General features: G+C 36.9%; 1 protein-coding gene across 1 annotated transcript; it reads left to right on the forward strand.

The window, feature by feature from the left end:
* Positions 1-5,540: 5,540 nt before the first annotated feature.
* Positions 5,541-22,741, forward strand: LOC108664439 (menin). The gene is made up of 10 exons (XM_018151025.2): positions 5,541-6,067; positions 7,567-7,719; positions 8,779-8,885; positions 9,627-9,762; positions 9,996-10,203; positions 11,781-11,901; positions 13,172-13,349; positions 13,542-13,633; positions 14,107-14,232; positions 14,674-22,741. The coding sequence occupies exons 1-10, from the start codon at positions 5,581-5,583 to the stop codon at positions 14,773-14,775; spliced, it is 1,710 nt and encodes a 569-aa protein (XP_018006514.1). The 5' UTR covers positions 5,541-5,580; the 3' UTR covers positions 14,776-22,741.
* Positions 22,742-24,951: the final 2,210 nt, after the last annotated feature.

The following is a 24,951-nucleotide window of genomic DNA, read 5'->3' on the forward strand; positions in this document are numbered from 1 at the left end:
TATAGTTAGGGGGAGAATGTGCATTAATGGAGCATCATAAAATATACAATTATTATATATTGTTAGGGGAAGAATGTGCAGTAATGGAGCATCATATAATATACAATTAATAATTACAGTTATAAATTATATATACGATATTCCGTATATCTGAAAAAGTATTTAATATTCTAATACAACACAGTTGATATTAGTATTGATGCAGGATTTGCTCGTTGCAGCAGCACATGTAATATAATATTTTGATTTTTTCGTTTATATGGCAGTCCGTGCGTCTGGAAAAGTATTTAGTACTTAGAAAATACACGACAAATCAGTAAGTTTCGTGTGCCGGGGAAGAGTATTTATTTCCATGAGCAATATCCTGCAAAATTGTACAAACGTACGCTAATTCGTACTCCTGGAACAGTATTTACTTTAATGTAGCTAACAATGCGTCAGCAAATATGCACATACGTACGCCATTTCGTACACCAAGAAAAGTATTTACTCTATGCACAATACGCCTCAAATCTGTACATTCGTACGCCTCTCTGTACACCCTGTAGAGTGTGCTCTTCTCTCGGGCAGAGTAAAACTGTCGCTATGCAGAGAAACAAGTTTTTTTAATTGTAATCAATTTATGGTGGCAAAAATTAATGATCCTTTAATTGTGAGGAGAGTGAAAACAGGGCAAAAACTTTCCGACTATCGTATTTAGGCGCATATGTTTAGGTATTCTTAAATATATATTTTTCAGTGTATTGTTTTGAGTCGATAGTGAGCCAGATGGGCAAGTTATGGTGTGTGTGCGAAGACACAATAACGAGACTAAAGACAATACCATAGTATTTTCTTACAAGAAAGTATTGTGCAATAGAATAAAATAGGTTGCATACTGTATTTGAAATAAGCTATCAGAATAATATTGCATTGTAGGAGACTATACACGGAGTATGGTGGCTGAAGGAATTATTGCATTTGGAAAAGTATATATAGTATATGGAAGAAATATATTTTGTATTTGTATGAAGTATATATTGTATTTGAAGCAGTATTGTATTTGGAGGAAGTAGACGAGGGGTATGGGCACCGCTAAGTGACATGCCAAGGGCAGCGCTTAGCGCCCTACATTCTTAATGGTCTTTGTCTGCTTACCGTCCATTAGCGCCTGACCTCTATTAGCGCCTGACCCCCATTAGCGCCTGACCCCCATTAGCGCCTGACCCCCATTAGCGCCTAATCTCCATTAGCGCCTAATCTCCATTAGCGCCTAACCTCCATTAGCGCCTGACCTCTATTAGCGCCTGACCTCCATTAGCGCCTGACCTCCATTAGCGCCTAATCTCCATTAGCGCCTAACCTCCATTAGCGCCTGACCTCCATTAGCGCCTAAATACAATTAAACCATTACAATTAAACCATTACAAATAAACCATTACAATTAAACCATTATAATTAAACCAGTACAATTAAACCAGTACAATTAAACCATTATAATTAAACCATTACAATACCCGTAGGCCGCCAGTAAATGCTTGCATGCTTTATTGGTGTTTTGTTCATCATTGGATCTTAAGAAAACGATTAAATGGAAACCGTTTGTAATATTAACTTCTAATTGAAACTGTTTGTAAGATTGACTTTTAATTGAAACGGTTTGAGAGATTAATTACAAATTCAAACCTATTACAAGATTAATTTTCAATTGACTTCGTTTATCTGATTAAATTTCACTTGACATCGTTTCGCATAGAACGAATCTTTAGGTTCAACATCGCTGCAATCATCGGCACCTTAGGCGAGCGGATTTATTTCAAATGCGTTTAAAATAAAGTAGTTTTTCGCGAATATTATAACGAAAATCTCAAACTGTGCAGCTTGCAACACACTCGACCTATTTAATTTAAAGCATTTAAATCAAATTATATATGTCGAAATCTATTACCTTCATCTTCTATTTTTCCAATTGTTTCAATTTTAACGGCAATTTTTTTTGAGAAACTTGCAGTCTGGCACAATACTAACTGCCCACGACCAACAGCCTTGGGCAGTTCCTCTGTCATGGCTGGTTGCCGTTACAATTTACGAACGCGTAAACAAGCGGCAATGAATCGTAAAGATTCGTAACGGCATCGCTAAATGCTTTAAATACACCGTGACATCAATCCTGCTAGACACCCCCGCCTCGTTGAGACCCAGCCAACCTACCCACACAGCTGAAGTCTACGGAATGTTCACATGCGTGTAAACAAGATATTTATACGTGAAAAATGATTGTATGAGGAATGTATCGAGATCGATCGGAACTAAATTACTTTAATCGTGTTTTTCAACATTAAACATTGCAGTCGTAGCGCCATGGTTCGTGCCCAATGTTGTGGTTGTGCGTCACGCATATGACGCATATTTAATTATTTATGCTATGCGGTGAAATGATCGATGCACAGCTGCAGTTGAAATGCATAATTTCCAGTTCGGCCCAACATGCGGCGTCCGTCCTGCTTCCGGCTCCACAGGACATGCTTCGATTTTGATGAAATATCTTCGGTTACTTATTCCGGTACTGGTCCAGTTATTGATTACATTTACGCGTGGTCTGTTTAAACTGCAACACATTGTGAACTGTCTCATACACAGACAAATGATATGACATGTGCGTCTGGTAGTTAAGATACTCGTGGTCTGTGTAAACCATAACTCTCTCCTACATAAATAATGCGTGTCTAGCAGATTAGACCACGTAGAAATGTTTTGTCATAACCGGTAAAGATTAACTCTTTGAGAAATAAGTTACATGTAGTACCTATCAGAGAAACGTGTGATCTGAACGAAAAAATTATACACTATTTGATTAATTTATTATTAACATATACATCTAGAACAAACTATAGATAAATGGTAGGTTCTCGTGTGTGGTTTGTCTAAACTAATAATGGTTCACTGTTAGATACGTTGATTATACCTGGTCCTGGTACAGTGTTATTAATGGTTAGTCTGAGCCCGTGTCGGTTCAATGTCTGAATTGTAGCTGAAAACTACTTAGGTATTGCCGTATTGGTAGGTATATTACCATTAACACTACCATTTATTACTAGGTATATTACCATTTGGCTATTAATGAATCTAATTGCTTTGCGTGTTGTAAGCTTCAACTGATATCATAGTACTACAGTATGTACTGCAAAATCGTCTCAATTATTAATTAACCATTACTGTTCGTCTGTTATAGTTTTTATATGAATCATTAGTAGGGATAATTCCGCTAGGTGAATTATCAACAATTTTCATGAATGAAAACACGTTTTCGCTTTCCTAACAGCCTCTCTTCTAATTCATTAACTATTTTTAACCTATACGAAACCACGTAGTCTAGAGTGCACGTACTATTGCAAAAAAAAACTTTTTCCACTTTTCATCATTCAAGAAAGTAGTGAGTATTGCGCCTTAATATGATTAACATATGCACTATTTGATACTTTACATAGAGCATTGAATAAACATATTTAGCTTGTTAAATCCTTACCCGTAAACTGGCCATGCTGGTTCTTTCTGTGGGGTTTCGCACACCATTTTTCTGTACTTCTCTTTTCTTTGATAATATTTCAATAAATTCACTGTTGATGCCTACAAATTTGCACTTCTGCCACAATTTATTCTTTCTTGTTCATTCACTTATATTCGCAAGTTATGTTTCTGACTGAAGAACGCGTATTTTTAATTATGAACTTATTGCCTTTTTTTAATTATGCCTGTACTAGGTAGTTTTTATCTTATCACAACAAAGCAAGGTTGTCATGAAAGACATATTTGTCTATTACCTTTCATTTATTTTTTTTTCGAAAATAAATTTAAGGAATTTTAGAAACTACTGCAAATCACCAATCCAATTTTAAATCACGATTTAAATATGAAAGAAAATAATTCACGTCTGAAAATTTGTAAAAGTTCCTTCTTTAAGCTCCGAGTTTAAAATAATAATTTTTAAAATTAAACATTTATTGAGTGAAAATGTTTACCGCGACGACGCTCGACATCCTCGTCCCGGCCCGGCACCTGAAATAAGTCGACACGACAGAGCTGCGGCGGCAACACCTCGCGTCGCTTCTCCTCCCTCTCCCTCCTCGATGTCGCGTGCTGCTCTGCCGGCACCGTTTATTTTAGCTTCCTACTCTATTTGTTTCGTCTCGATACGTCAGTGTCGCCAGCCAAATGTGTGAGTCATGAACGTTTACCACGCTGCACCGTCATATATCCTACATGATTCATTGTCATTCATTCATTACAATTTTTCATAAACGCAACGTAAGTGACACCGGAGTGAAAGACATTTGTTTCCTTAGAAAATCCTAAAATTAATAAATTTGAGTTCGGATAGTTTTCAAATATTTATAGGTATGTACAAACTATTAATTAAGCAAAAATTTGTAAAACTTCCCGAAGAAAAACTAGGAGCAAACATATGAAAGGATCAGTTTATGGTTGATGCAATCTCGGCAGAGAAAAATATGAGTGGCATTAATATGTGAGAAAATATGGGTTATTTCATGAAGTTGAAATCGCTTCACTAATTATTTCAATTTAATTTTCATGCATGCTTTATCGGAAGACAAACTTGAGTGTGGTTGTTGTTACATCTTCACATATGCTAAAAAATATTCTGAAGCAATGCAAGAGGTTTAAAAAGACAGATGAGTGTATATATGTAGATCCGAGGGCAAAAATTATTCCATACTCAGTTCAGCTTCTCAACAACTAATAAATGAGTGTGCTATTTAGCTGAACACTATTTCGATCTAAGCCAGACTTAGAGGAAAGCCCGGTAGTCAGCATTAAATCGATTAAATTGATTCGCATAATGACGCACCGGATGTGAGTCATAAGGGCTGCTGTATACAGCAACCGTTCGTCGTCCACAGCTACCTAAGTTCTCTAACAAAGAATTTGTGATTGGTTTAATGTTAATGGATTAATTAAACATCATGCGTACTCTTTCGTATTTTTAATAATAAAAGCAAAGCTTGTAGGGCAAAAATGGTCCAATGCACAGCATGGGAGTGTCGATAACGAGATGCGAACGAAATTACTAATTTTCTGTACTAAGATGTCTGTACGAATGTTCTTCACGTTATTAATGATGCTTTCACTCGTACAGAATAAATATTCAAATTTGGGCACAAAAAATTTCAATGGGTTTTAATATGAATAATAATAACTATTTGCGAATAGTATTCGATTGTCCTTGGAGTTTCTGCGTACTTGCTCTATAATGGCAGAAGAAGAATACAAGGGATTTTTAAAGCCGCAACGTGACGATACAAAATTTCATATTGAGTTCGTCCTTATCTGTGAATTTCTGAGAAAACGAGCGCGTCGTAAGCAGATGCAACTTCTTTGTTGAATTTTCGCAAAATAGAAGTAATACTTTTAAAACGATTTATCAACTTTTTATTCAGGTCAATTCACCTAAAGAAATTGATAGCTGTAAGAATCATGTAAAATGATTTTTAATTCTTATTTTTTCACAGTTTATTCCTCGTACAGAAAATAAATTTAGATAAACTTAACCATGAGCTCTCCCTTCGTATTGGAACTGTTGACATGGTGACGTCAGGAATAACTGTTGTAAACAAGATGGCAAAGCTTTCGAGTGACGAACTAGCTCTTTTTCCGTTAAAAAATATCGATTCAGTGGTAAAATTATTCAAAATTCATATCGAAAAGAACCATGAACCGAATTTAGCCATACTATCTATCATTCTGGGTTACATTGAAAACACACTGACGTGTTCTCGAGTCGCAGAATCTAGCGATTCAGTGCCACATGTAACTGCATGTGACAAGGAAGTTCACTGGCAAGAAAATAATTCCACTAAAATACCAGCTGTTGAATACACATTTGTTGAAGCTTTATATCAGAGATTTTTATCTATAATAAAAGCTCACGTCGATGTTGCCTCATTCGGTAACCCCAAGTATGCCTCAAGAGAGCTGGTCAAGAGAGTCTCTGATGTTGTTTGGTGCACACTTAGCAGCAGTTATTACAAAGACAGAGCTCATCTACAGTCTATATACAGTTATATGACAGGTCAGTATCATGTTTAAAAATATAATTGTAGCTTTATCATTTCATTCATTTGCATCCTTGGGAATTTGGGAAATGAATGCAGACTACCTTAGGTAGTCTACCTATTAGGTTATTGCCCAAATGCTGACAGCAAATGTGCAATACTGGGAAATATGCCATCTTCAGCCAATCTGAAATATCAGGAATAACCTCCTTATATATCTGTATTCTGTAATAATAAATTCATGGACTTTTTAAAAAAATTGCTGCCTAAGATAGGAATAGTACCTCTTTCAGTCTTTCTTAATTGTTACCAAAAAAATTAGGTGATGACCTGATGTGTCTGTTCAATTTCCTTAAAAAAAGCTGTAAGCTTTGCACCAGAGTGGAAATCTAAGATTAGAGGTTCACTTAAAAAAAAGCGTTCCGCCTTGAAAAAAAAAAACGTTCCAGGCAAGTGGCAACTAGAAACAGGTTTGCAGGTCGTCAGAAATCGGCCTCGGCATGAACGTTACGTCAGGCAACACAGAGAAAATCCCAATATTGTTAATTGTGATGATGATGATGGAGTGAAAGTGGAAGTGTGCTGGACGTTCCAGATTTTTGGGTCCTGCTTTCCAATTTGCTATGTTTACCAGTTAATATATTACCTCTCTGGATTTCCACACTGCTTTGCACATCAAGACTTTTCTATCCTGGTTGCTATTTTCCATGATAACCAAATAATTTAACATTACAACATTAGGTCAAATTAAGGTCATTAGCTTTGGTAAATTTTTATATCATTTTGCCTACAACTCCTACTACTTGCCATACTCAGTATACAATTATAAGTCTAATGCATCATTGCATCACTTGTTATGCACATAATCTCACAGTCCCCAATTTACTTTGTAGACACACAAACAACATATCTTTTTTGACAGCATGTAATCTTATAGCTCTTGTGTTTCATAAAACATCTACTTGTAAAATCTCTTAATCCCATTTGAACCCACACTCAGGATGATGTGTGTTTTCGGTGAATTTTCCCGCGCATTTTCACTTTTTTTAAGCTATTGCTGTGCACAGTTGGAGTATCCGACAAGGCAGACAACCGGAAGAGTCAGAAGTAACCCGGACATGTCTTACATTTTATTATTGTCAGTTCGACTCGCGTAGTCAATATACTTGCGTATATTGTCGACTAAAATAGTAGAACTATTTTAGCTTTCTAAAGTATGGCGCACGGCGCATTTTTTACCAACGTAATACGGCGCACCGCGCAGGTCGTTAAAATGACAAAGTAAATTCCTGCGCACCTGGCACATCTTCCTGACCATGGATTTGAACTTGTATTTATTCTTTAATTTTACTATCATGTTATTGTGAATACCATATGCCATCTATTTTGATCATAACTTGGCATCAAAGTTTTTTTGCTATTATGAAATGTCATTCTTGTTACAATTAGCAACAAATTGGTAAATTTGTTAGTATTGATCTTTTCTTGTGTCTTCTAACATAAAAATTATTTGCAGGAGCTAAGCTTGACAGTTCAGGCACAACCCTAGCCGTGGTAGCAGCATGTCAAGCTCTTGGGTACAATGATGTGCATTTGGCCCTGTCAGAAGACCACACCTGGGTTGTCTGTGGAGCAAATCAACAAACCAGCGTTGAAGTCACCTGGCATGGTAAACCTAATTTATTTAACCATTGCAATTATTACATGGTGGCAACAATGTTATTGTATACTATAAATATAGAGTTATTAACTGTAAATTTAGATGAACTAGAAAATTCTGTTTCAAATTTTGATTTATGCTCATCTTACTTATGGATACTATGGTATGAATGTTTAAAACTATTTGGTATTAAATATTTAAACAAATTTGGAAGGATACTTGTGTAAAATATGCAAAGTTTTCATTACTTGAAGACAAATCATTTTGTGTCAGTTCTCTTATGTTTATTATCAAATACTCATTCCTTGATTGTTGAGCATGACAAGGAAATGTTTGGAATGGTTGAAGGCAAATGATTTGTGATGAGCCGAATCTTGATAATATAGCCTCAAATACTAACCTTACAGTCCGAGGGGTTTTTTTGGTAAAGTTTCTAAGTTATTCAATGTGTATGACTCTAATGGTGTGAAAAATGATTGCAAAATATCATTTATAGGCTAAATCACATGCAGATATGCATTCAATGGTCCTGCTAGAAATTGGTTAGATAACAGCAGGTATCTAGTGTGTTATGAATCAGCACTACTTATTGTTTCTGTAGTTTGTTAGAAAGTCTGACCTGTTGCAAGCATGTGTTGCTTGATGTAATGCCTCACTGCTTGCACCTCTGTGAGCTATTAATGTGTTATTCCACAGGTGGCTTGTATGATCTAAAACAAGAACATTTGTTTCAGATAATATTTATCCCTGTGAAGTGGAGTACCACCAGACAATTGAGACGTCTTCAGAAACTGTCCCTCTACTTTTTATGCCTAACAATCAAATTTCATCCAATAATTATTTTTGATACTATTTATTCATGCCAAACATTCTGCTTTCACTTTCAGTTTAAACTCATATGCTGGTTAACACCTATTGAGATAATTGTTTCGTCCAATTTGATTTCTGTTACTTTATATTCATTTCATAGCATTCCTGTGATAATAATTTTTTTATTCTGACATTTATGTTAATATAAATATAATGTGTTCTAGAAACAATTATTATTGATACAATGTTTCTTTCAAGGTAAAGGCAATGAAGACAAGAGAGGCATACCAGTCACATTCAATGTCTATGACAAATCGTGGTTGTACGTCAACGGTCGACCAGTGATTTGCGACAGATATATGGAGGTGAGATTATTGCTTAATGTACATCAAATAACAATTTGTATATTCTTAAGTGATGAAGCAACTCAAAATTATATACATATATATTTGGAAATGTATATATTTGTGAGAATTGGATATTTACGTGAAATAAGTAAAAGTATACTGATACTTCATCAATTGATGGATCAGTTCATTACCTTTCTAGGTCTTCATTTTAATTATTATTGACGTTCTCACTTCCTATAATTTGATATGATTTACTTGGGTCCATGCTTCTTTAAATGAACACGTCTAAATCCTATCTTGTTCTGTGTGTAGGTTACACGATTGTATTGTGAATAAAATAGGTATATTAGTGGGAGTGTTTCTCAAGACGATAGGATTGTTGGTACTTTCTTAAATTTAGTTACAACTAAATTTGCGTGATGGTCTGAAATTGCCTACTGGCTTTATATGTTCAATAAATTGAATTGTGTGCATAACATGCTTGCTGATCAATGTATCTTGTTGTTGATTTTATTTTGAATTTATTTAAACCATTGCAGGTGATTTTTCTACATTTTTACTTCATGCCATTTCATTTACATTTCTCGCAGCTTCATCTACATTTCTATGTTATTCTTCTGTATTTGTTATTCTTAGCTCAAAATTTGGCTGTGCTTCTTCAAGGTATTTTTAGGTATCCACTTGTTTCTTTTCCCATTCTTGTTGACTGATGCCACTCAGTTCATTATTTATTAATATGGTATGTTTTGTTGCCAGGTGGCCAGCATGATCTCAAGCATGAACCCTGGTATCAGCGCCAGCACTGACAGCGAAGAGGTGCTTATATTGCAGCAGGCGCTGCTCTGGCTCATGTATGATGCCAATCACATAGCCAAGTACCCCATGGCTATTGGTAAGACTGCTTATTTAAATCCATAGTGCTCATATGAAGGCTTTTGAAAGTCGTTGCAGATCTGTTGTGAAAAAATTGTTTCATTTTCACCAGCTGATGAACTCCCTATTTGACTTCACATTTATTGTTTGCTTGTCCATTGTTGAAGTTATTAATTAACAAATTTTTTTTTCATAATTTCCAGTCATACAATTGCTAAGTTTCACACTACAGTAACCTTGATTCCTATGCAGCCAATTTGGGGGACTTGGAAGAGACAGCACCGAGCTTAGGTCGTCCATCGCCCATCAGCCTGTACCAGGAAGCCATCGTCAGCAACGTGACTCACTACAGCAACCACCACGTGTACCCCTACACGTGTCTGGCGGGCTACTGCTACAGGAACGCTCTCTACAAGCAGGCACTGCAGGCATGGGCCAAGGCTGCAGCTGTCATCAAACAGTGAGTCTTGTCTTACCCTCTTGTGAGTCCAAATCTTAATCACTGAGTAAAAAATAGAGAATTTTCTCAGTAATTCAGGCGTTGCATTAAGTGCCGTGTACCATTGTCCAAGTTATGCTCTATGTAATGTTATGCCTTTGTCCAACAGTCATAGCTTTGAAATTTATTACCGTTAATTTCGGTAACTTAGACCACTTTTTTTTATAAATGATGCCATTTTTTTACTAGCTAAATTAAACCTGAATTGAAACATGCAAAATACAGGTCTATACTCTAGCTCTACTCACCATAAATTGCTGGCTCCTGCCTCTCATAGTCTTTATGTAATTTGAAAAAAAAGTGATGATCTTTGTTACCCCAGCTCTTGGGGTAACTTAGACCGGGTGGTAAAATCAATTATATTTTTTGGTAAAATAACTCCAAATAACTCTAGGTTTTGGTGCATTGTAGTAGAACTTTTCTAGTTAAATATGCAAATGACAAACTTGAGGAAAGTGTCATAGTTTGCAGATGGGGGGCGCCGCCCCATAATGGGGAAAATGGGACTACCTAATGGCAGCCCTGACGGGGTAAATATTGACTTGCTTGGAAATTAAGTTACAATTACCATATATAAGACTGTAGAGTCTGAAACATAAAGAAAAAACATAAATTGGCTGTCAAACATAAAATATGTTATATATGGTACGTAATTTTATATTAACTTCCAAGCCGGTCTATGTTACCCTGTCAGGGCTGACATTAGGTGGTCTAAGTTACCCCATTTGGGGGCCTCGCCCCCCATTTGCAAACTATGACACTTTCCTAAAATTTGTCATTTGCATATGTAACTAGAAGAGTTCTACTACAATGCATCAAAACCTGGAGTTATTTAACCAAAAAATAAAAAAATTGGAGGGGGTACTCTGACAGGCTTTAAATAATAGCTTTTTTTCGTGGGTCACATTTTTAATTTTTTAACCTATTAGATATGCAAACTTTTTAAATCTTTCTATTGTGTTATGTAGCCTCAGTATTAGGCCTTTAATGCCCATTGACAAAATTTTTCTATGTCAAATAGTTTTTGAGTTTTGGGGGTTTTTGTTAAAAAAAAACGAAAAGTGGTCTTAGTTACCCTATTTTACGGTACACTGATTCCAGTCCATGTGACTTGGTTTCAATGTGTTTTGACTGAACAAAACGCTACAGCTACTCTTTCATGGTTTCCTCCTTTCTACTACGTACGTTTCCTACGGCTTGCGTTCTACTTCCTTGTAATTTGCTGTGTTATTTATCAGACTAATTCTTATAATGTGTTCCTGCTTGTTTAAGCATCATTGCCAGTTTTCCGAGCAATATGAAAAATATTATTTCTGAAGTCTTTAAATTTTTGTTTTTGTATTCCTTGAATTGAATAATAGCATCTAAATTGAAATTTTGTTTTCGACATGTAAATCGTTTTTTTTAGAAGTACTGTAGAATGTAGTTATTAATTGTGGAAGTCGTTAGAGCACTTTGTTCAGGTTCATGTGTATTTAAATAATCAGGATCTGATTCATATATTATCAGCAAACAGTAATTCAATTTTATTTTTGTAGCTATAACTACTCCCGAGATGATGAAGAGATTTACAAAGAATTCCTGGACATCGCAAATGAACTCATCCCCCACATCATGCGGGTTGTGAGCTCAGGCATTGAGGCACACTCTATATTGAAGGTGAGTAACCGTGTATTTATCTATTCAGTTCTTGGTGCCTATGCCCAGCATCAGGTACAGAAGCTCTCTACATTGAGGGTTATTAGTTCAATTTATCTTTGTGCATCTGTAGAAGCATGCGGGTAGTGAGCTCAGGCATTGAGGCACACTCTATATTGAAGGTGAGTAATTAATCTAAAAGCAAAGAAAACGCCATGAAAATTTACCATATCGATATTGAAAACGTTTCAGAGTCCAGCTCTATCATCATGGAGCTGGACTCCAATGAGATGATGGAGCTGGACTCCAATGATGATGATGGAGCTGGACTCCGAAATGTTTTCAATATCAATATGGTGAATTTTCTTGGCATTTTCTTTGCTTTTAGATTCCTTGTGAACTTGCGATATAAGCAGTCTGATAATATAAGTACTTATATACGATCTAAATGAAGGTGAGTAACCGTGTATTTATCTAATTAGTTCTTGGTACCAATGCCAAGCATCAGGTACAGAAGCTCTCTACATTGAGGGTTATTAGTTCAATTTATCTATGTGCCCATGTGCATCTGTAGAAGCGAGACTACGGTATCTTGATACCGTAGTTTAATTCAAGGTATAAATTGTATACCTTGAATTGTATACCTTACCTCTGTATTGAAAGTTATCAGGTTTGAACAATTTATTCTTCTATAATTATGAGAGCAAAAAAACGTGTTTCTGCCTAGATTTATGTAGTGAGAATTTAACAAGTTCTTTGATGAAGCTCTAAGTTTTAGATATCGTTCTGTGTTTCAGATTAAATTTCTTCTTCATTAGTGTTTCAAGTATTTCTACTTTCAAGGCGAAATTTTTCAAAAATATCTCCTTTAAATTGACAAAATGCCCAATGAGAGGCTTGATGTCTCTTCAATTTAACACAAATTATGTTCAAGTCCTGCATAAAAGTTGTGATTGGGCTTTTGGGGCTTTTCTTATTTTGGGACTTTACAATTGTGTTACATTCAAATTCAAAATTTCAAAAAATTGGAGGCTTTTCTTATTTTTATACATTCTAGTTCCTTTTCAAACTGCATCATTGTTATCTGAAAATTTTTTCCCGTCAACCTCTGTGGTTTTTGCTCTTGTTTCATATAGTAGCAGGCTAGACAGCAGTGATAATATGATGTTAATACAAGAAGTATGAATGAATGTAAAGCAGCATTTATCTGTGATTGCTTGCAAACTCGAGTGTTTCCATGCCTGATAATGTGTGAAAGTTAAGGAATGTATTTACGTGTTATTGCTTGCAGGACCCCGAGTGCTTTGCGCTGCTGCTGCAGTTCTACGATGGCATCTGCCTGTGGGAGGAGGGCTCAGCAACACCTGTGCTGCACATCGGCTGGGCCAAGTGCCTGGTCAACACCATGGCTAAGTTTGACGCAGAGGTCCGCAGCAGACTCAAGATAACCTGCGGCCACGACGACAGCGGTACGTCATCAAGCTTCTGGTGGTGTCCATTTGTTGGCTGTGTTTCTTTTTTTTTGCCCTCTAGCATTTCTGAAGTTCGTAGACTGGGATAATATATATTACGCTCATCATTATGTATTTTCAGTAGAATTTGACCTAAGTTTGGAAAATGTATGAATTTCGTTTTTTAATATGAATTTTGTACTTGAGCAGGTGATGAGAATGGAACTGACGATGAAGAGCACTGCAAGGGGCGGCGGCATTCACCTGCTCATCCTCAGCAGGATCAGAACGGCAACACTCAGGTTCTTGTGCTGCTCTAATTGTGAACTAATATTTGATGATAGGCAACGTCATTCACTTCTATCTTGCCAAGCATAATCGTCCTTTCTTTTTGAGTTTTCTCTCATTTTTTCTACTCTACCGCTTGTTAATGTTTAAAATTTATCCTTCACAGCTCACGCCAAGCAGCTATTCGAATTTGCAGTTATTCAAATGTGCAATTATTTAAACTTAGAAATTGAATAAGGCTCGTGTAGGCAACAGCAAGCTTCTTTGAATCATCTTTCCATGTAAATAATTTTGATGTCATAATCCGAATATTTCAGTATTGCTCCCCTCTCAATACCTATGGTCTACTACTAGGTTATAAGCTACTGCAATTCAGTATTGATCTGCCTCGTGCATCTGCTAATGTATTGTATGTATGTTATGGTACTGTATATTGTGCTAACATGTATTGATTACATTATGGTAATATACATTCTTAACACAACAGTCTGGCCTCGCTGTGGCGCCTCATGTGGAGCTCAACTCTGCCAAGATGCGCGGCCTGCGACATCTCCTGCTGGCCGACAAACTCAACTCTCAGGCTGTGTCTCTCCAGCTCACTGCTCAGTCCCAGGTGAGTGGTGGTAACCTCTGCTCAGTCCCAGGTGAGTGGTGGTCTCCCCTGCTAACTCCTAGGTGAGTGGTGTCATCTTCTGCTCAGTCGCAAGTGAGTGGTGGTCTCCCCTGCTCACTCCTAGGTGAGTGGTGTCATCTTCTGCTCAGTCGCAAGTGAGTGGTGGTCTCCCCTGCTCACTCCTAGGTGAGTGGTGGCATCCTCTGCTCAGTCGCAAGTGAGTTGATTCCTCTGCTCAGTTGCAAGTGTGATTATTACTATTTAAAAAAGAAATTACTGTCTTTAACTTACGAGCGTTCGTGGTAAAATTCTAGCATTTCACGAGTTTAGGAGATGATTTTGTCCACAGTTATAGCACTGCAGACGCTCCTTCTTGATAGTTGATCACTTGCAGCGAAGTTCAAATCAGTGAGTGTTCTTAATTTGTTCATGTTGTTATAGGTTAAAGTGCGACAGAAGCGCTCGAGTGCAGCTGCAACGTCGCAAGGCCCAGCTGAACTTGAGAACTCCAGCAACAGACCGAAGCGAGGAAGACGAGACTAGTTGGAGGTTCTGTGATACGCCCTGCTGTGCTGTGAGTGCTGTGATCACGCACCTAGAGTCGTGCTGTGGGTGCAGTGGTTTCGTCCACGCACATAGTGGCTTCGTCTAGGCCCTCAATCAGTGGCGGGTCAATTTCACTAATGCTGTGCTAAAACAAGAGGTGCAGCGGTGGTGTGATTGGTACAGATACAATATGGTCACTGGAAAGACGATGTGATTGTTATAGACACGATGTGATTGGTGGAGGGACTATTTTCTCAATCAACCTTTGATGTGTTGAGAGCGCCAACCTGACATGAGCTGCAGAGTTACGACTGTGGTTGGTAGGAAATGTACTCATCGGTTCGTTTAGGTTTTGTTGAAAGCGCTGTCGCGTTCTACCTGGACATAATTCCGCAACTAGTTTGTTCACAAGAGATTCTCAACAAATATGAGGCAGTTACTAGCAACAATTCTGAGGTGACGGTAATCCTTTAGTTACCCTTAAAGTGCCTTTTTTTATTTTGCTACTTCCGTTTTGTTCAACTTTTTTTACTTCTCCGAGCTTTTTTGATCAAGAAATGCGATAGTTTCGACAAATGGGAAAGCAGTGACAATTCTGTTTGAAATCCAGCAATTGGGGGGGGAAATTCTTATCTGAAAAATAGTTGTCCGAGTACTGCTGATATTCACATGCCCGTGCCAGATTGTTTTTTCTCATCATCTTTCATTGACTTCCGAAACACACCACCCTTCTCAAGCCTTTCATTATTTCAATATTAATTTATAAGTCCTTTCTGTAAATGTTGGAGTTTTATCCAGGTGAAGAACGGTACAAATCTACCTATAACCGACGCAACAGTTCCACACAATGAACATTGCTGCGAGATTTTGATGCCGTTGCCATAATGGCTGCTACCGGTGCCAGTTGTATCCCGGCGTCGAATCCCTTGTGTGCGAAACGATATTTTGGTCGGAATCCATGTAATCCAGTTTACTTTCAAGTGGGTACTCTTGTTTAATATTAGCCCAATTTAGTAGCGTTTTTTCACATTCAGACTTTGAATCTTCCATTTATGGAGGAGTGAGCACTCGTATTTCATCAACACTAAGTAGCAATTGTAATTTTAACGTTTCAGAAATTCTCAATTGATGCTGGTAACGTAACATGTCCATCATGATCACTAACATGCCATCACACTTTGTACTTTAGGTCCTTGATATTTTCCATTTATTTGCCTCAAACACCTCTTGCTGCTGTTAGCATTTGTATGCCTGAACTCTTCTTCATTTTCAAATTAATCTCTTCATTGTCATGTCTCCTTTCCTGGCACGCTTTCCTCATTTTTTTCGCCGTTCAAGTAGACCAGGTTGCAATTCGAGAACCACTTGAAAATTAGACCTTCGGCACGAAATACATCACGTCTTTATTTACCGCTTTAGAAAATACTGTCACTACTAGTATTCCACCTTGCATACCCACGCCATCTGTGCACCAGCAAGGGAACCTGTAACATCCTTCACATTCGTTCTAGCTGCATCAACCTGAAACTGTCGCTCGTATTCATGAGCTTTTTTTTGCTCGCTCATTGTTGACTGCACTGTGCCGCTCGTTCTTGTTTGCGGTAGGAAATTTTTTGTGATACATCGATTTTGTTAGTACCTTCATTGCCCATGTTTTACTCCAATGATTTCTCATTTCTTTCTGTCGAGAAATTTTCAGTGCTGTGAATTTTTTGTGCAGTATCATAAAATTATTACCATGGTACTGCACCTATATCAGTAGCTTTCTACACTATGTCTTCTGGTAGGGTTCAGCAATCTCTTATTTAAATTTAAATCAGATTTTTTAAAAAACTGTTAACTGTCGACTTTTTTAAAATTTTGTCAGCTTGCCAATGCTACCATTCTGTTGCTTGTGATGAAAATGTTTGCGTTTGATTTTTTGAGTTTATCGACTGTTTTGTGTCGTTCTATTCTTCCTGTTTTGATGTTGATGCCGATGCAGAACTTTATGTGGATGACAGCATTGCGGGAGTCTCATCACTAGTTCCTTGTGTTACGCACTTCGTAGTGTCACATGTTGGTCATAATTATCCGAACACAAGTACTACTACTACCAAGCTCTCGAATACTTCTATTGCCACAGCTTCTTTACCATCATTGTCATTCATCATAGTTTCAACTCATCATTCTTATTAATTGGCTCATAGTAGAAACAATTACAGCCACTAAAATTCGTTTGTATTTGTGCAACAACTACGTGCTGTTCAGATTAATACAATAACTCTTTCACTACCATAACTCATTCATAAATGATATCGGGCAGCCACTCACGTTGGCGTGCCATGATTGTAAAAGTGTGTGTGTGTGTCTACCAAATATTGAAATTAGCTCTAGTGTACTGGAACAGAAAGAAGTGTGATGTAACCTATAGCTAAGTGTAAGGAAGATTTTTATATACATATATCTATAAAATCATTTACAACTTGTAAACTAATATGATAACATGTAACGTGCGGTTGTTCTGGTCTCTGTGACTGTGATGACCATTAAACTGATTAGGTAGCAACTTGCGGGGACTTTTTATGAAATCTAAGCTTGATATGCCCCTGCAAGTTCGTCCCAATATTATAACACGGATAATTATCAACGTGACTTAACTATACTAAATTAGTTTGATATAATTTTCCCCGATGGAATATATAGTGGAACGCGTTCGATCACAAGGCTTAATTCTTTTTGAAATCCCCGTTTTGTTTGATGATTCATGTGCCGACTCGCCGTTCGCGTTCCATAAAGCCAGACCAGCTACGTAAGAGCTACTTCCTTGGTCTAGGTAATTTTAACGAAATTCGTTGTACCCGAAAGCTGAAAGGTCAACGAGAATCATGTTTGGTCTCTGTTAGTCTGCTTTACTTTGCGCTTTCAGAAGGGGAATAGCCTCGCCTTTCTTTAAAACAAAATTCCTACACCGATTTGTCGATCACTAGCCTCATCCATTACAGTTTTCGGTAATTAAGGCAATGATTGTTAGGCAAATCTCTGATTAAATTTAATATTTCAAAGCTCTAAACCCCCTCGGCTGCTTATTTTGGACACCTAATGCCTATTGAACGAGGTTGCTACGAAGTATCGCTCTACATTTACATGGAACGTTTTAAATTGCTTCTAATGGCTCAGTAGGAGAAAAGGTAAATCTTATAGGAAATGGTGTTAATATCGTGTTTATTATTAATTATTTTGTGCCTATGGTTCATTGCTCGTAAATTAGAATTTTTAACAAAGAAGTTATCAGTGATAAGAAGTTGACTGGGGCGCTGGTCCCTTGTTAACGTGACTGATATCTAGCCAACTTTCTCTGCTAGTCCATTGTTGTTGTTTTTTGCTCTATTTTCTCTGATGACTGTTTTTATTTTGAAATTATGATCTAGATATTGTGAATCTTACTGACTTATACAATAAATTCCATTACTGACTAATAAAATGCCATAGGAAATAATTGCGCGTGAAAAATGAAGGCAATACTTATATAAGCAGTGCTTATTTTTTCAAATGGACTTGGATTGTCTTCAGATAAATGTTGTATAAATGAATGCAGTACCTACCGTGAAAAATTTCCTCGTGGAATGATTTAAATATTTGTGAAGCAAGGTTATCCTTATCCTTGGAACACGCTTATCCAACGAAGCCAATTGAGGGTAAATTCTTGTGGTTTCATTGTTAACTTTCAAACTTCCTCTTTAAACTCACTAAGTGAGGGTAGTTTAACATTTTAACGAAATTCCTGGCTTGCTAGTGAAAAATGTATTTAGTTTCCAGATTTGTCGTGCTGTTGCAAAACCTGATACGTCGGAAATATGAAGTTGAATGGTGGAGGTTTCCAATGAAAAAATTATGTTCAAAGTGCTTTTTTGCAGGTGCGATATTTTTGCCAAGCTCTGGTTGAGCTTAGTGATCAAGACCGACGATGAGCAAAATTTCATGTACATTATATATTTATTAGTAGGAAGTAAATGCTTGATGATATTCATGTTAATGTGTCACTGTAGTTGTTGCGAAGGAGCTTAATATTTGAGGTTTATATTTTATGTTGGAAAGTACCGTTATAGGAACGTATGTTCATGAGTCAAAATCAAGATCATTAATGTCAAGGTTTACTGGAGATAGATTCTAGGTGCCCGATTTACTGTATAATTTGATGTTCTACTTTCTTTGATGTATTCTTTGATGTTGACTCTGACATGTTTATAGGGCCCTTACTGAGTAATATGGATGCTAAAGGCTATCTCTACTTACTTCACTTTTATAGTATGTCGTGCTTCATGCGTTCAACTCTTGGTGCTGGAGAAAATTTTTATTTTTTAAACTTTTATTTCTAAGTTGGGCTAAGTTTTTTCTCAAACGAGAGAGGTGTTCGAAAATGATAGATTAGGTTCTCTGAGGAGCAGATTTTCTCCTAACGAAGCGCCTTCGTAAGTTCCGTCTTTGGACGGAATTATTGCTCTATTTGATCCCAAGTACCCTGTTCGCATATGTTCAATTTGTAGAACATTTGAATTCACTTTATAAAGCTATATAGAATGTATATTGACTTACACTTGAATGTTAAATGAAATACCCGCTCATTGAACTATTCCATTACGTGTTTAATAATGTTTGAATTGTTGCATTGCTTGTATGAATCAAAAATATATATTAACTTCAAAAATATATATTAACTTCTACGGATTTTGTAAAAGGTTCGGCGCCTCTTCATTTATCAAACTAGCCAAAAAAAATGAAATACCGTATTTCTAATTGGACGCTAATACCGCGTCGATGATAATCAAGAATTATTTTTCTTCCCTGCATGGTTCTGAGTTACACGATGTCTAATTTGAATGTAAGTCTAGTTTAAGACATTATGTGGAAGGTTTTGGCCTAAGATCTTGCAGAAATATTACCAGGTTATAAATTTTTTTAAGTTATATCGATGTGGTTGAGGCATGACATTAGATGGAGATATGATGTTGTTTACAATTCTTGATGAAACTGACAGTGCGAGATCGTATAGCTGTGTCTACAATTTACGATGTAGTCTGAGAATAGTTCAATGTCAAACTTTTCGATGTAATGCAATTAAACAGATACTCGGAGGCTGTTATTGTCTACGTAGATCTGGCGAAAATGCAAGTAGACTCTTATATATCGCTTGATAGTAACTGATAACACTGAAGCATAATAATGATTATTGTATCGTGGCTTTAAATTCTTGGTCCAGGGAGTCATAGATGAAAACTTACATATTCATACAATGAAATCATGTTGGTCAAAAAGAGCATATTGGCTTAGAGCAACACTTGATGCCCTAGTTGATTTCTCTTGAAACACGTTGAGCGTAATAATTCTAGTTGATAGTTTCTTATTTTTTTCGCTAATTTAGAGTGAGGTTCTAGTCCTTTGGATGTATATAGTTTTATTCTCGCATGCTTTGCTCGTCTCTTGCGTATGATCCTTTCCTAGTGACAAACCAAAGTATAATTATTTACGAACTGCTTAGCGATTATATTTTGAAACGAAACGAATTTCGTTGTATAATGAATACGACGGAAAATTGTAGCATTCTGATTATCATCTAATTTATATGACGAAATTGTTGAGGAAATATAGGGAAATATCTACGAGAGGAAATGCTTTGGTTTGTCACACTTTTCAAGGTTCCTGAAATTATTTCCTTCTCTTTGTAGTTACGATTTATTTTAAAAATATTCTTGATAGAGGTTGTGATTTATAAGCTCTTCTTGTAACACATTAATCTTTGCAAGTATGATATAAGTTTAATCATAGATTTATTCTCGTTTGCTATGTAGCTTTTGTATGTCACTCTTTTTGTTTTCTGTGTGTCGCATATGCCGTGTTGACTGCCAACGGTCTTAGCACATTTGGCTCCTATTGCTTGCTTTTTTTTGGTTCCCTCACTTGAGGGTTTGGCTTATGCTCTCGAATTGTAGCTTTAAGAATGTGATACTAAATTTTTAGTGCTGGAAATCTTATGATTTTTCCGAAGATAAAAAATTCGAGATTTTGTTTCCACCATTTCCCATAAATTGTCATTAACTCCAGTTGGAGAGTTGATTAAATATTGAATTTGGCTCCACGAACTTTGCAAATGAAGCATAACTGCTGTACTTTTTTTACATGGACACTAGAGATATATCAGTGTGCTTCTTAGTGTGCTTGTCGGACGGGCGAGAACTCCTTGGTCTGCTTGTCGGACGGGCGAGAACTCCTTGGTCTGCTTGTCGGACGGGCGAGAACTCCTTGGTCTGCTTGTCAGGTGGGCGAGAACTCCTTGGTCTTCTTGTCGGACGGGCGAGAACTCCTTGGTCTTCTTGTCGGACGGGCGAGAACTCGTTGGTCTGCTTGTCAGGTGGGCGAGAACTCCTTGGTCTGCTTGTCGGGCGGTCGAGAGAGAAGGAGCTGAAGCCATGTCGAGTGTTCAAGAATTATCGGAAAGACATGGCCGTCGAGAGGTGCTTTGGTTAAGTTGCTTCAAATGATATATTTTGTCGTGTGTGGCGCTAGAAAAGTACTATCTCGAATTCCACAATACTGAAAATGCTAATAATGCCAATGAGGCAACATGTTGCCTCAAATGGCAACATGAGGTCGTGCTGGTAGTTGATGAATAATATCGATCTTATCTCAGATGTAATGTTATCAATTTTAACATACTATGAACTATATCTTCAAGTTCATCATATTTGCAGTTAGGAAAAAAAAACTATCGGCAATTGGTGTGCCGCTTTTCAGCGTCGTTAGTCCACTGCAGCAAGATGTATTTTGTCGCGTCTCATGTTTGGACATGTTGACGTGCCTCTCCTAGAGTTCTGCTTTCACTCGCTTTTCTTAAGTTAGTCTATAGATATTAGAATAGTAATGCAGGAGTGCCTATAAATTTTTATTATAAGAAATTTGTCCCTCATGTTGCTTATCGCTAAGTAATTAGGATTCTATGCCAAATCAGAGTTAACTTCCGACGAAGGGTACAAAATTATTGAAAGGCAAATTGATGCAGTGAGATGCGGAATTGGTACCTGATATTCTTAAGTAGGCCTTAGCGCTCCTTAGCTCGACCTAATCTCTGATTGAGCCATTGATATGTCTTAGTTTGTTGTCAAAATTTGAATCTTCAAAATCATGCTTGCTTGCGCGTTTGTAGAAGTTGTCGCTTTTGTCTGGAAGAGTTATCTCCGTAACGGATCTAATGCTATTGACTTTGGAATCTTCTCACAAACGTACATGTTGCGAACTGACAGAAACGTTTAGACTCAATACACATCTGTGTTTGTGAGCCGTTTTGGAGCTCTACTCTCAATTTGTGTCTGCTCTTCTTGTGATGATTTTCACTATGCACCTCTACTGGGCGGGGTAGATTGACGATCTCGTGAATTGGTTGTCTTAGGATGAATTCGGAGATGAGTTAAAGTAGTAGTGTTAATTACAACTATGTGAATGCTAGTTACGACTGGTGTTGACACTAGTTACTAGTGTTTGCCTGATGAGTCGTCGACCTGTAGACTCTTCAAGTGTAACCCACATCGTGGATACGCTAGAATAACGTACATATTGAACCTAAACCGAGTTCCAATCGCTGGTTCTTTACAGTTGTGTAGTTGAAGAAAAACTTATATATAAATATATATCTTTGACATGCATATTTTGTGTCGAGTTTTTTTCTAGTAGTCGAGTAGGTACCATACTTAATGTTATCTTTCATTGTAATATTACTTCAGTCTCTTAATGGTTTCTTTGTACGTTTCTACACTCATAATATTGCGTTTCGGGTAGATGCGTGTGTGTGTTTCACGGTTTTGACGTTAGGTGCTTTTCACGTTGCTTTAGCGTTCTTTTAACTTCAATCTGTAAACGTTTTAGATTTTCACTCTCACGTTTAATGAATTATTTGAATAGACAAATGATTAGTAAAGAAAATAGATTTATTTTTCTGGCAAATGTGGACTCTGATTAACCTTTTGGTTCTACTCTCGATCGGAGGAACAATTCTGTTAAGTTAAGAAGAGAAGTGTATTTGTTGTTCTTACGGATAGTATACAAATAATTGACTAGCTTTTGAATGTCAAAATCTGAAGAATTATAAAACGTATTCCCTCATGCGGTGTTACTCGAGTCAGAAAATTCAACTTTCGACACGTAAGAGCCGCCCCAATGGTGGTTATCCAACGTCTGGTATATCGGAATGTCCTTGAGGTCGTTCAATGCAAGTACAGCAAGGTCATCTCACCAATTATTATTAAATGATATTATTTTGCGCAAGTTGTGGATTGCCGATAAATGAAGAACTCCAACATTTGGTGGACGGCTTAAGTTTTCGCCCGCTTAGATGCAACACTTGGGGAAAGAATTACACTGGACATATTACTTCGAGACTTGCTATTCCCAACATATTCAATACAACGTCACTATACTCGCGTCAGCAATTTCTTATTAAACTCGCTTTATAATCTACACTAAAATTGTGGCGAAGCAGCGAAAACAATTGCTACATTGACCGTCGAGAGCGAATGGCAAATAAAATTATAAATAAGATTGGATGTACAAACAATTTCTCAACTTATTAAATTGATGTGAGCGCACATACATAATTGTATCACTGCATTTAGAACAAGATAGTTTTGTGCTTGGACACGCTGTAATTTATCATGATGTATATCATGATAAATTATTCTTCGAAATGAAGCTTATAGCAGTTTAGAAGCTCATCTATCATTTGAACTAGAAATTGCTTCAAGTTATGAGGTTTGGTACGTAATTGAGAGAAGCATTTGCTTCCTCAACGTCGTGGAAGGTAAGACTGAGTTAGAGTTCTCGGTCGTGCACTCAGCTCTCTTCCTATACATCAGTTTCCTCTGGCTCATGTTCATGAAATTATATTTACCATCCACAGAGTTGACAGAGAATTTACCCGACAAATTTTTCTTTAGAAATAGAAAAGATGGCCTGATGGTTAAAAATCGACAAGCCAATATCCTAATCAAAGATGACAGCACAAGGTTTTATTTTAATTTCATTGAAGATAACTGCTGCATTGTAAAATTTAAGCAGATTTAATGTTACTTATCAATATAATACTAACGCTGAATGTTTGAAGACAACAATGATGCTTGTTTAAAACTGCGAAAACTATTTAGGGTAGAAACAATGACTAATTTTAGTCCGGGAAAATCGAAATGGTATTAAAATGGTTAACAAATTATATCTCATAGAATATAATCACACAGAAAGGCAGCATACAGTAAATCCAACTCAAGTTAAAAATTTATGGAGTAGCTGTAACATAAAAGCGCTTTTGCAAGTTTACTGTGAATAAATTGAATACTAAATAAACAATGATAATAGTTTGGGAAATGCAATTCAACATGGTGAATTTCACGTCCAGTTAATTTGTCAAGTACGTCTCAGTTGTGCACATTTTCTAAACTATGAAATAAAGCTCATTTATCAGTTTTATGAAACTGACTTGGACACAGTAATCATAATGGTGCAATTAGAATTTTGATATGACCATTCATGACAAAAGTTTGCAGCTACATGAGAACGGTAGTTAGAGAACACTCACTGCTCTCAGAGTGCGTGCATGTGCAGATACGATATCCAGCATCGTCATGTCAGGATACAGAACGCAGTTCAATAACGTAATAAGCAGAACTGAAATAACACAAGGGCATCAGGCATCACTTTTCGATAATACTTGGCGTTATGCGAGTGCATGTCTTGTAAGACGATGATGATTTAACTAGGAAATGAATTTATTATTTCTTACCTGAGAGAGATCGTCCCATCTCCGTACTCACGATCAATTGTAAACGGTGATAAATACTTACCTCCAAGATTCCATGCTAACTAAAAATCTCTCAAAAAATGTCTCCCGACGCTAAATAGTCTTGAAGCGCATTATTTCATTATTACGTTCAATTCCATTATGAATCTTTACCGCTTTCCCCTCCGTTCTTCTTGATGATCACCGGAACCTGGTTGCCAGCAATCGCAGTCATGTCGAGTTCCAGGTCTACTCATGGCAACTCTTAGACTTGTTACCTTTGTTCCCTGCATCCTTATGCTCATCCACAAAAACAGGTCTCCAGCAGTCGCCGTCTTTGACCATCTTCATCTTACGGCTGAAGATTCTCCTCA

Source organism: Hyalella azteca, unplaced genomic scaffold (assembly GCF_000764305.2).
Source record: "Hyalella azteca isolate HAZT.00-mixed unplaced genomic scaffold, Hazt_2.0.2 contig2797, whole genome shotgun sequence".
In the NCBI taxonomy this organism is placed as follows: domain Eukaryota; kingdom Metazoa; phylum Arthropoda; class Malacostraca; order Amphipoda; family Hyalellidae; genus Hyalella; species Hyalella azteca.

What these genes read in the sequence shown, in the direction of transcription:
- LOC108664439 (XM_018151025.2), top strand. Translation starts at nt 5,581, where the DNA reads ATGGTGACGTCAGGAATAACTGTTGTAAACAAGATGGCAAAGCTTTCG. An exon ending in TATATACAGTTATATGACAG is followed by an intron (nt 6,068 to 7,566) that starts GTCAGTATCATG and finishes AATTATTTGCAG; the next exon opens with GAGCTAAGCTTGACAGTTCA. An exon ending in AGCTCACTGCTCAGTCCCAG is followed by an intron (nt 14,233 to 14,673) that starts GTGAGTGGTGGT and finishes ATGTTGTTATAG; the next exon opens with GTTAAAGTGCGACAGAAGCG.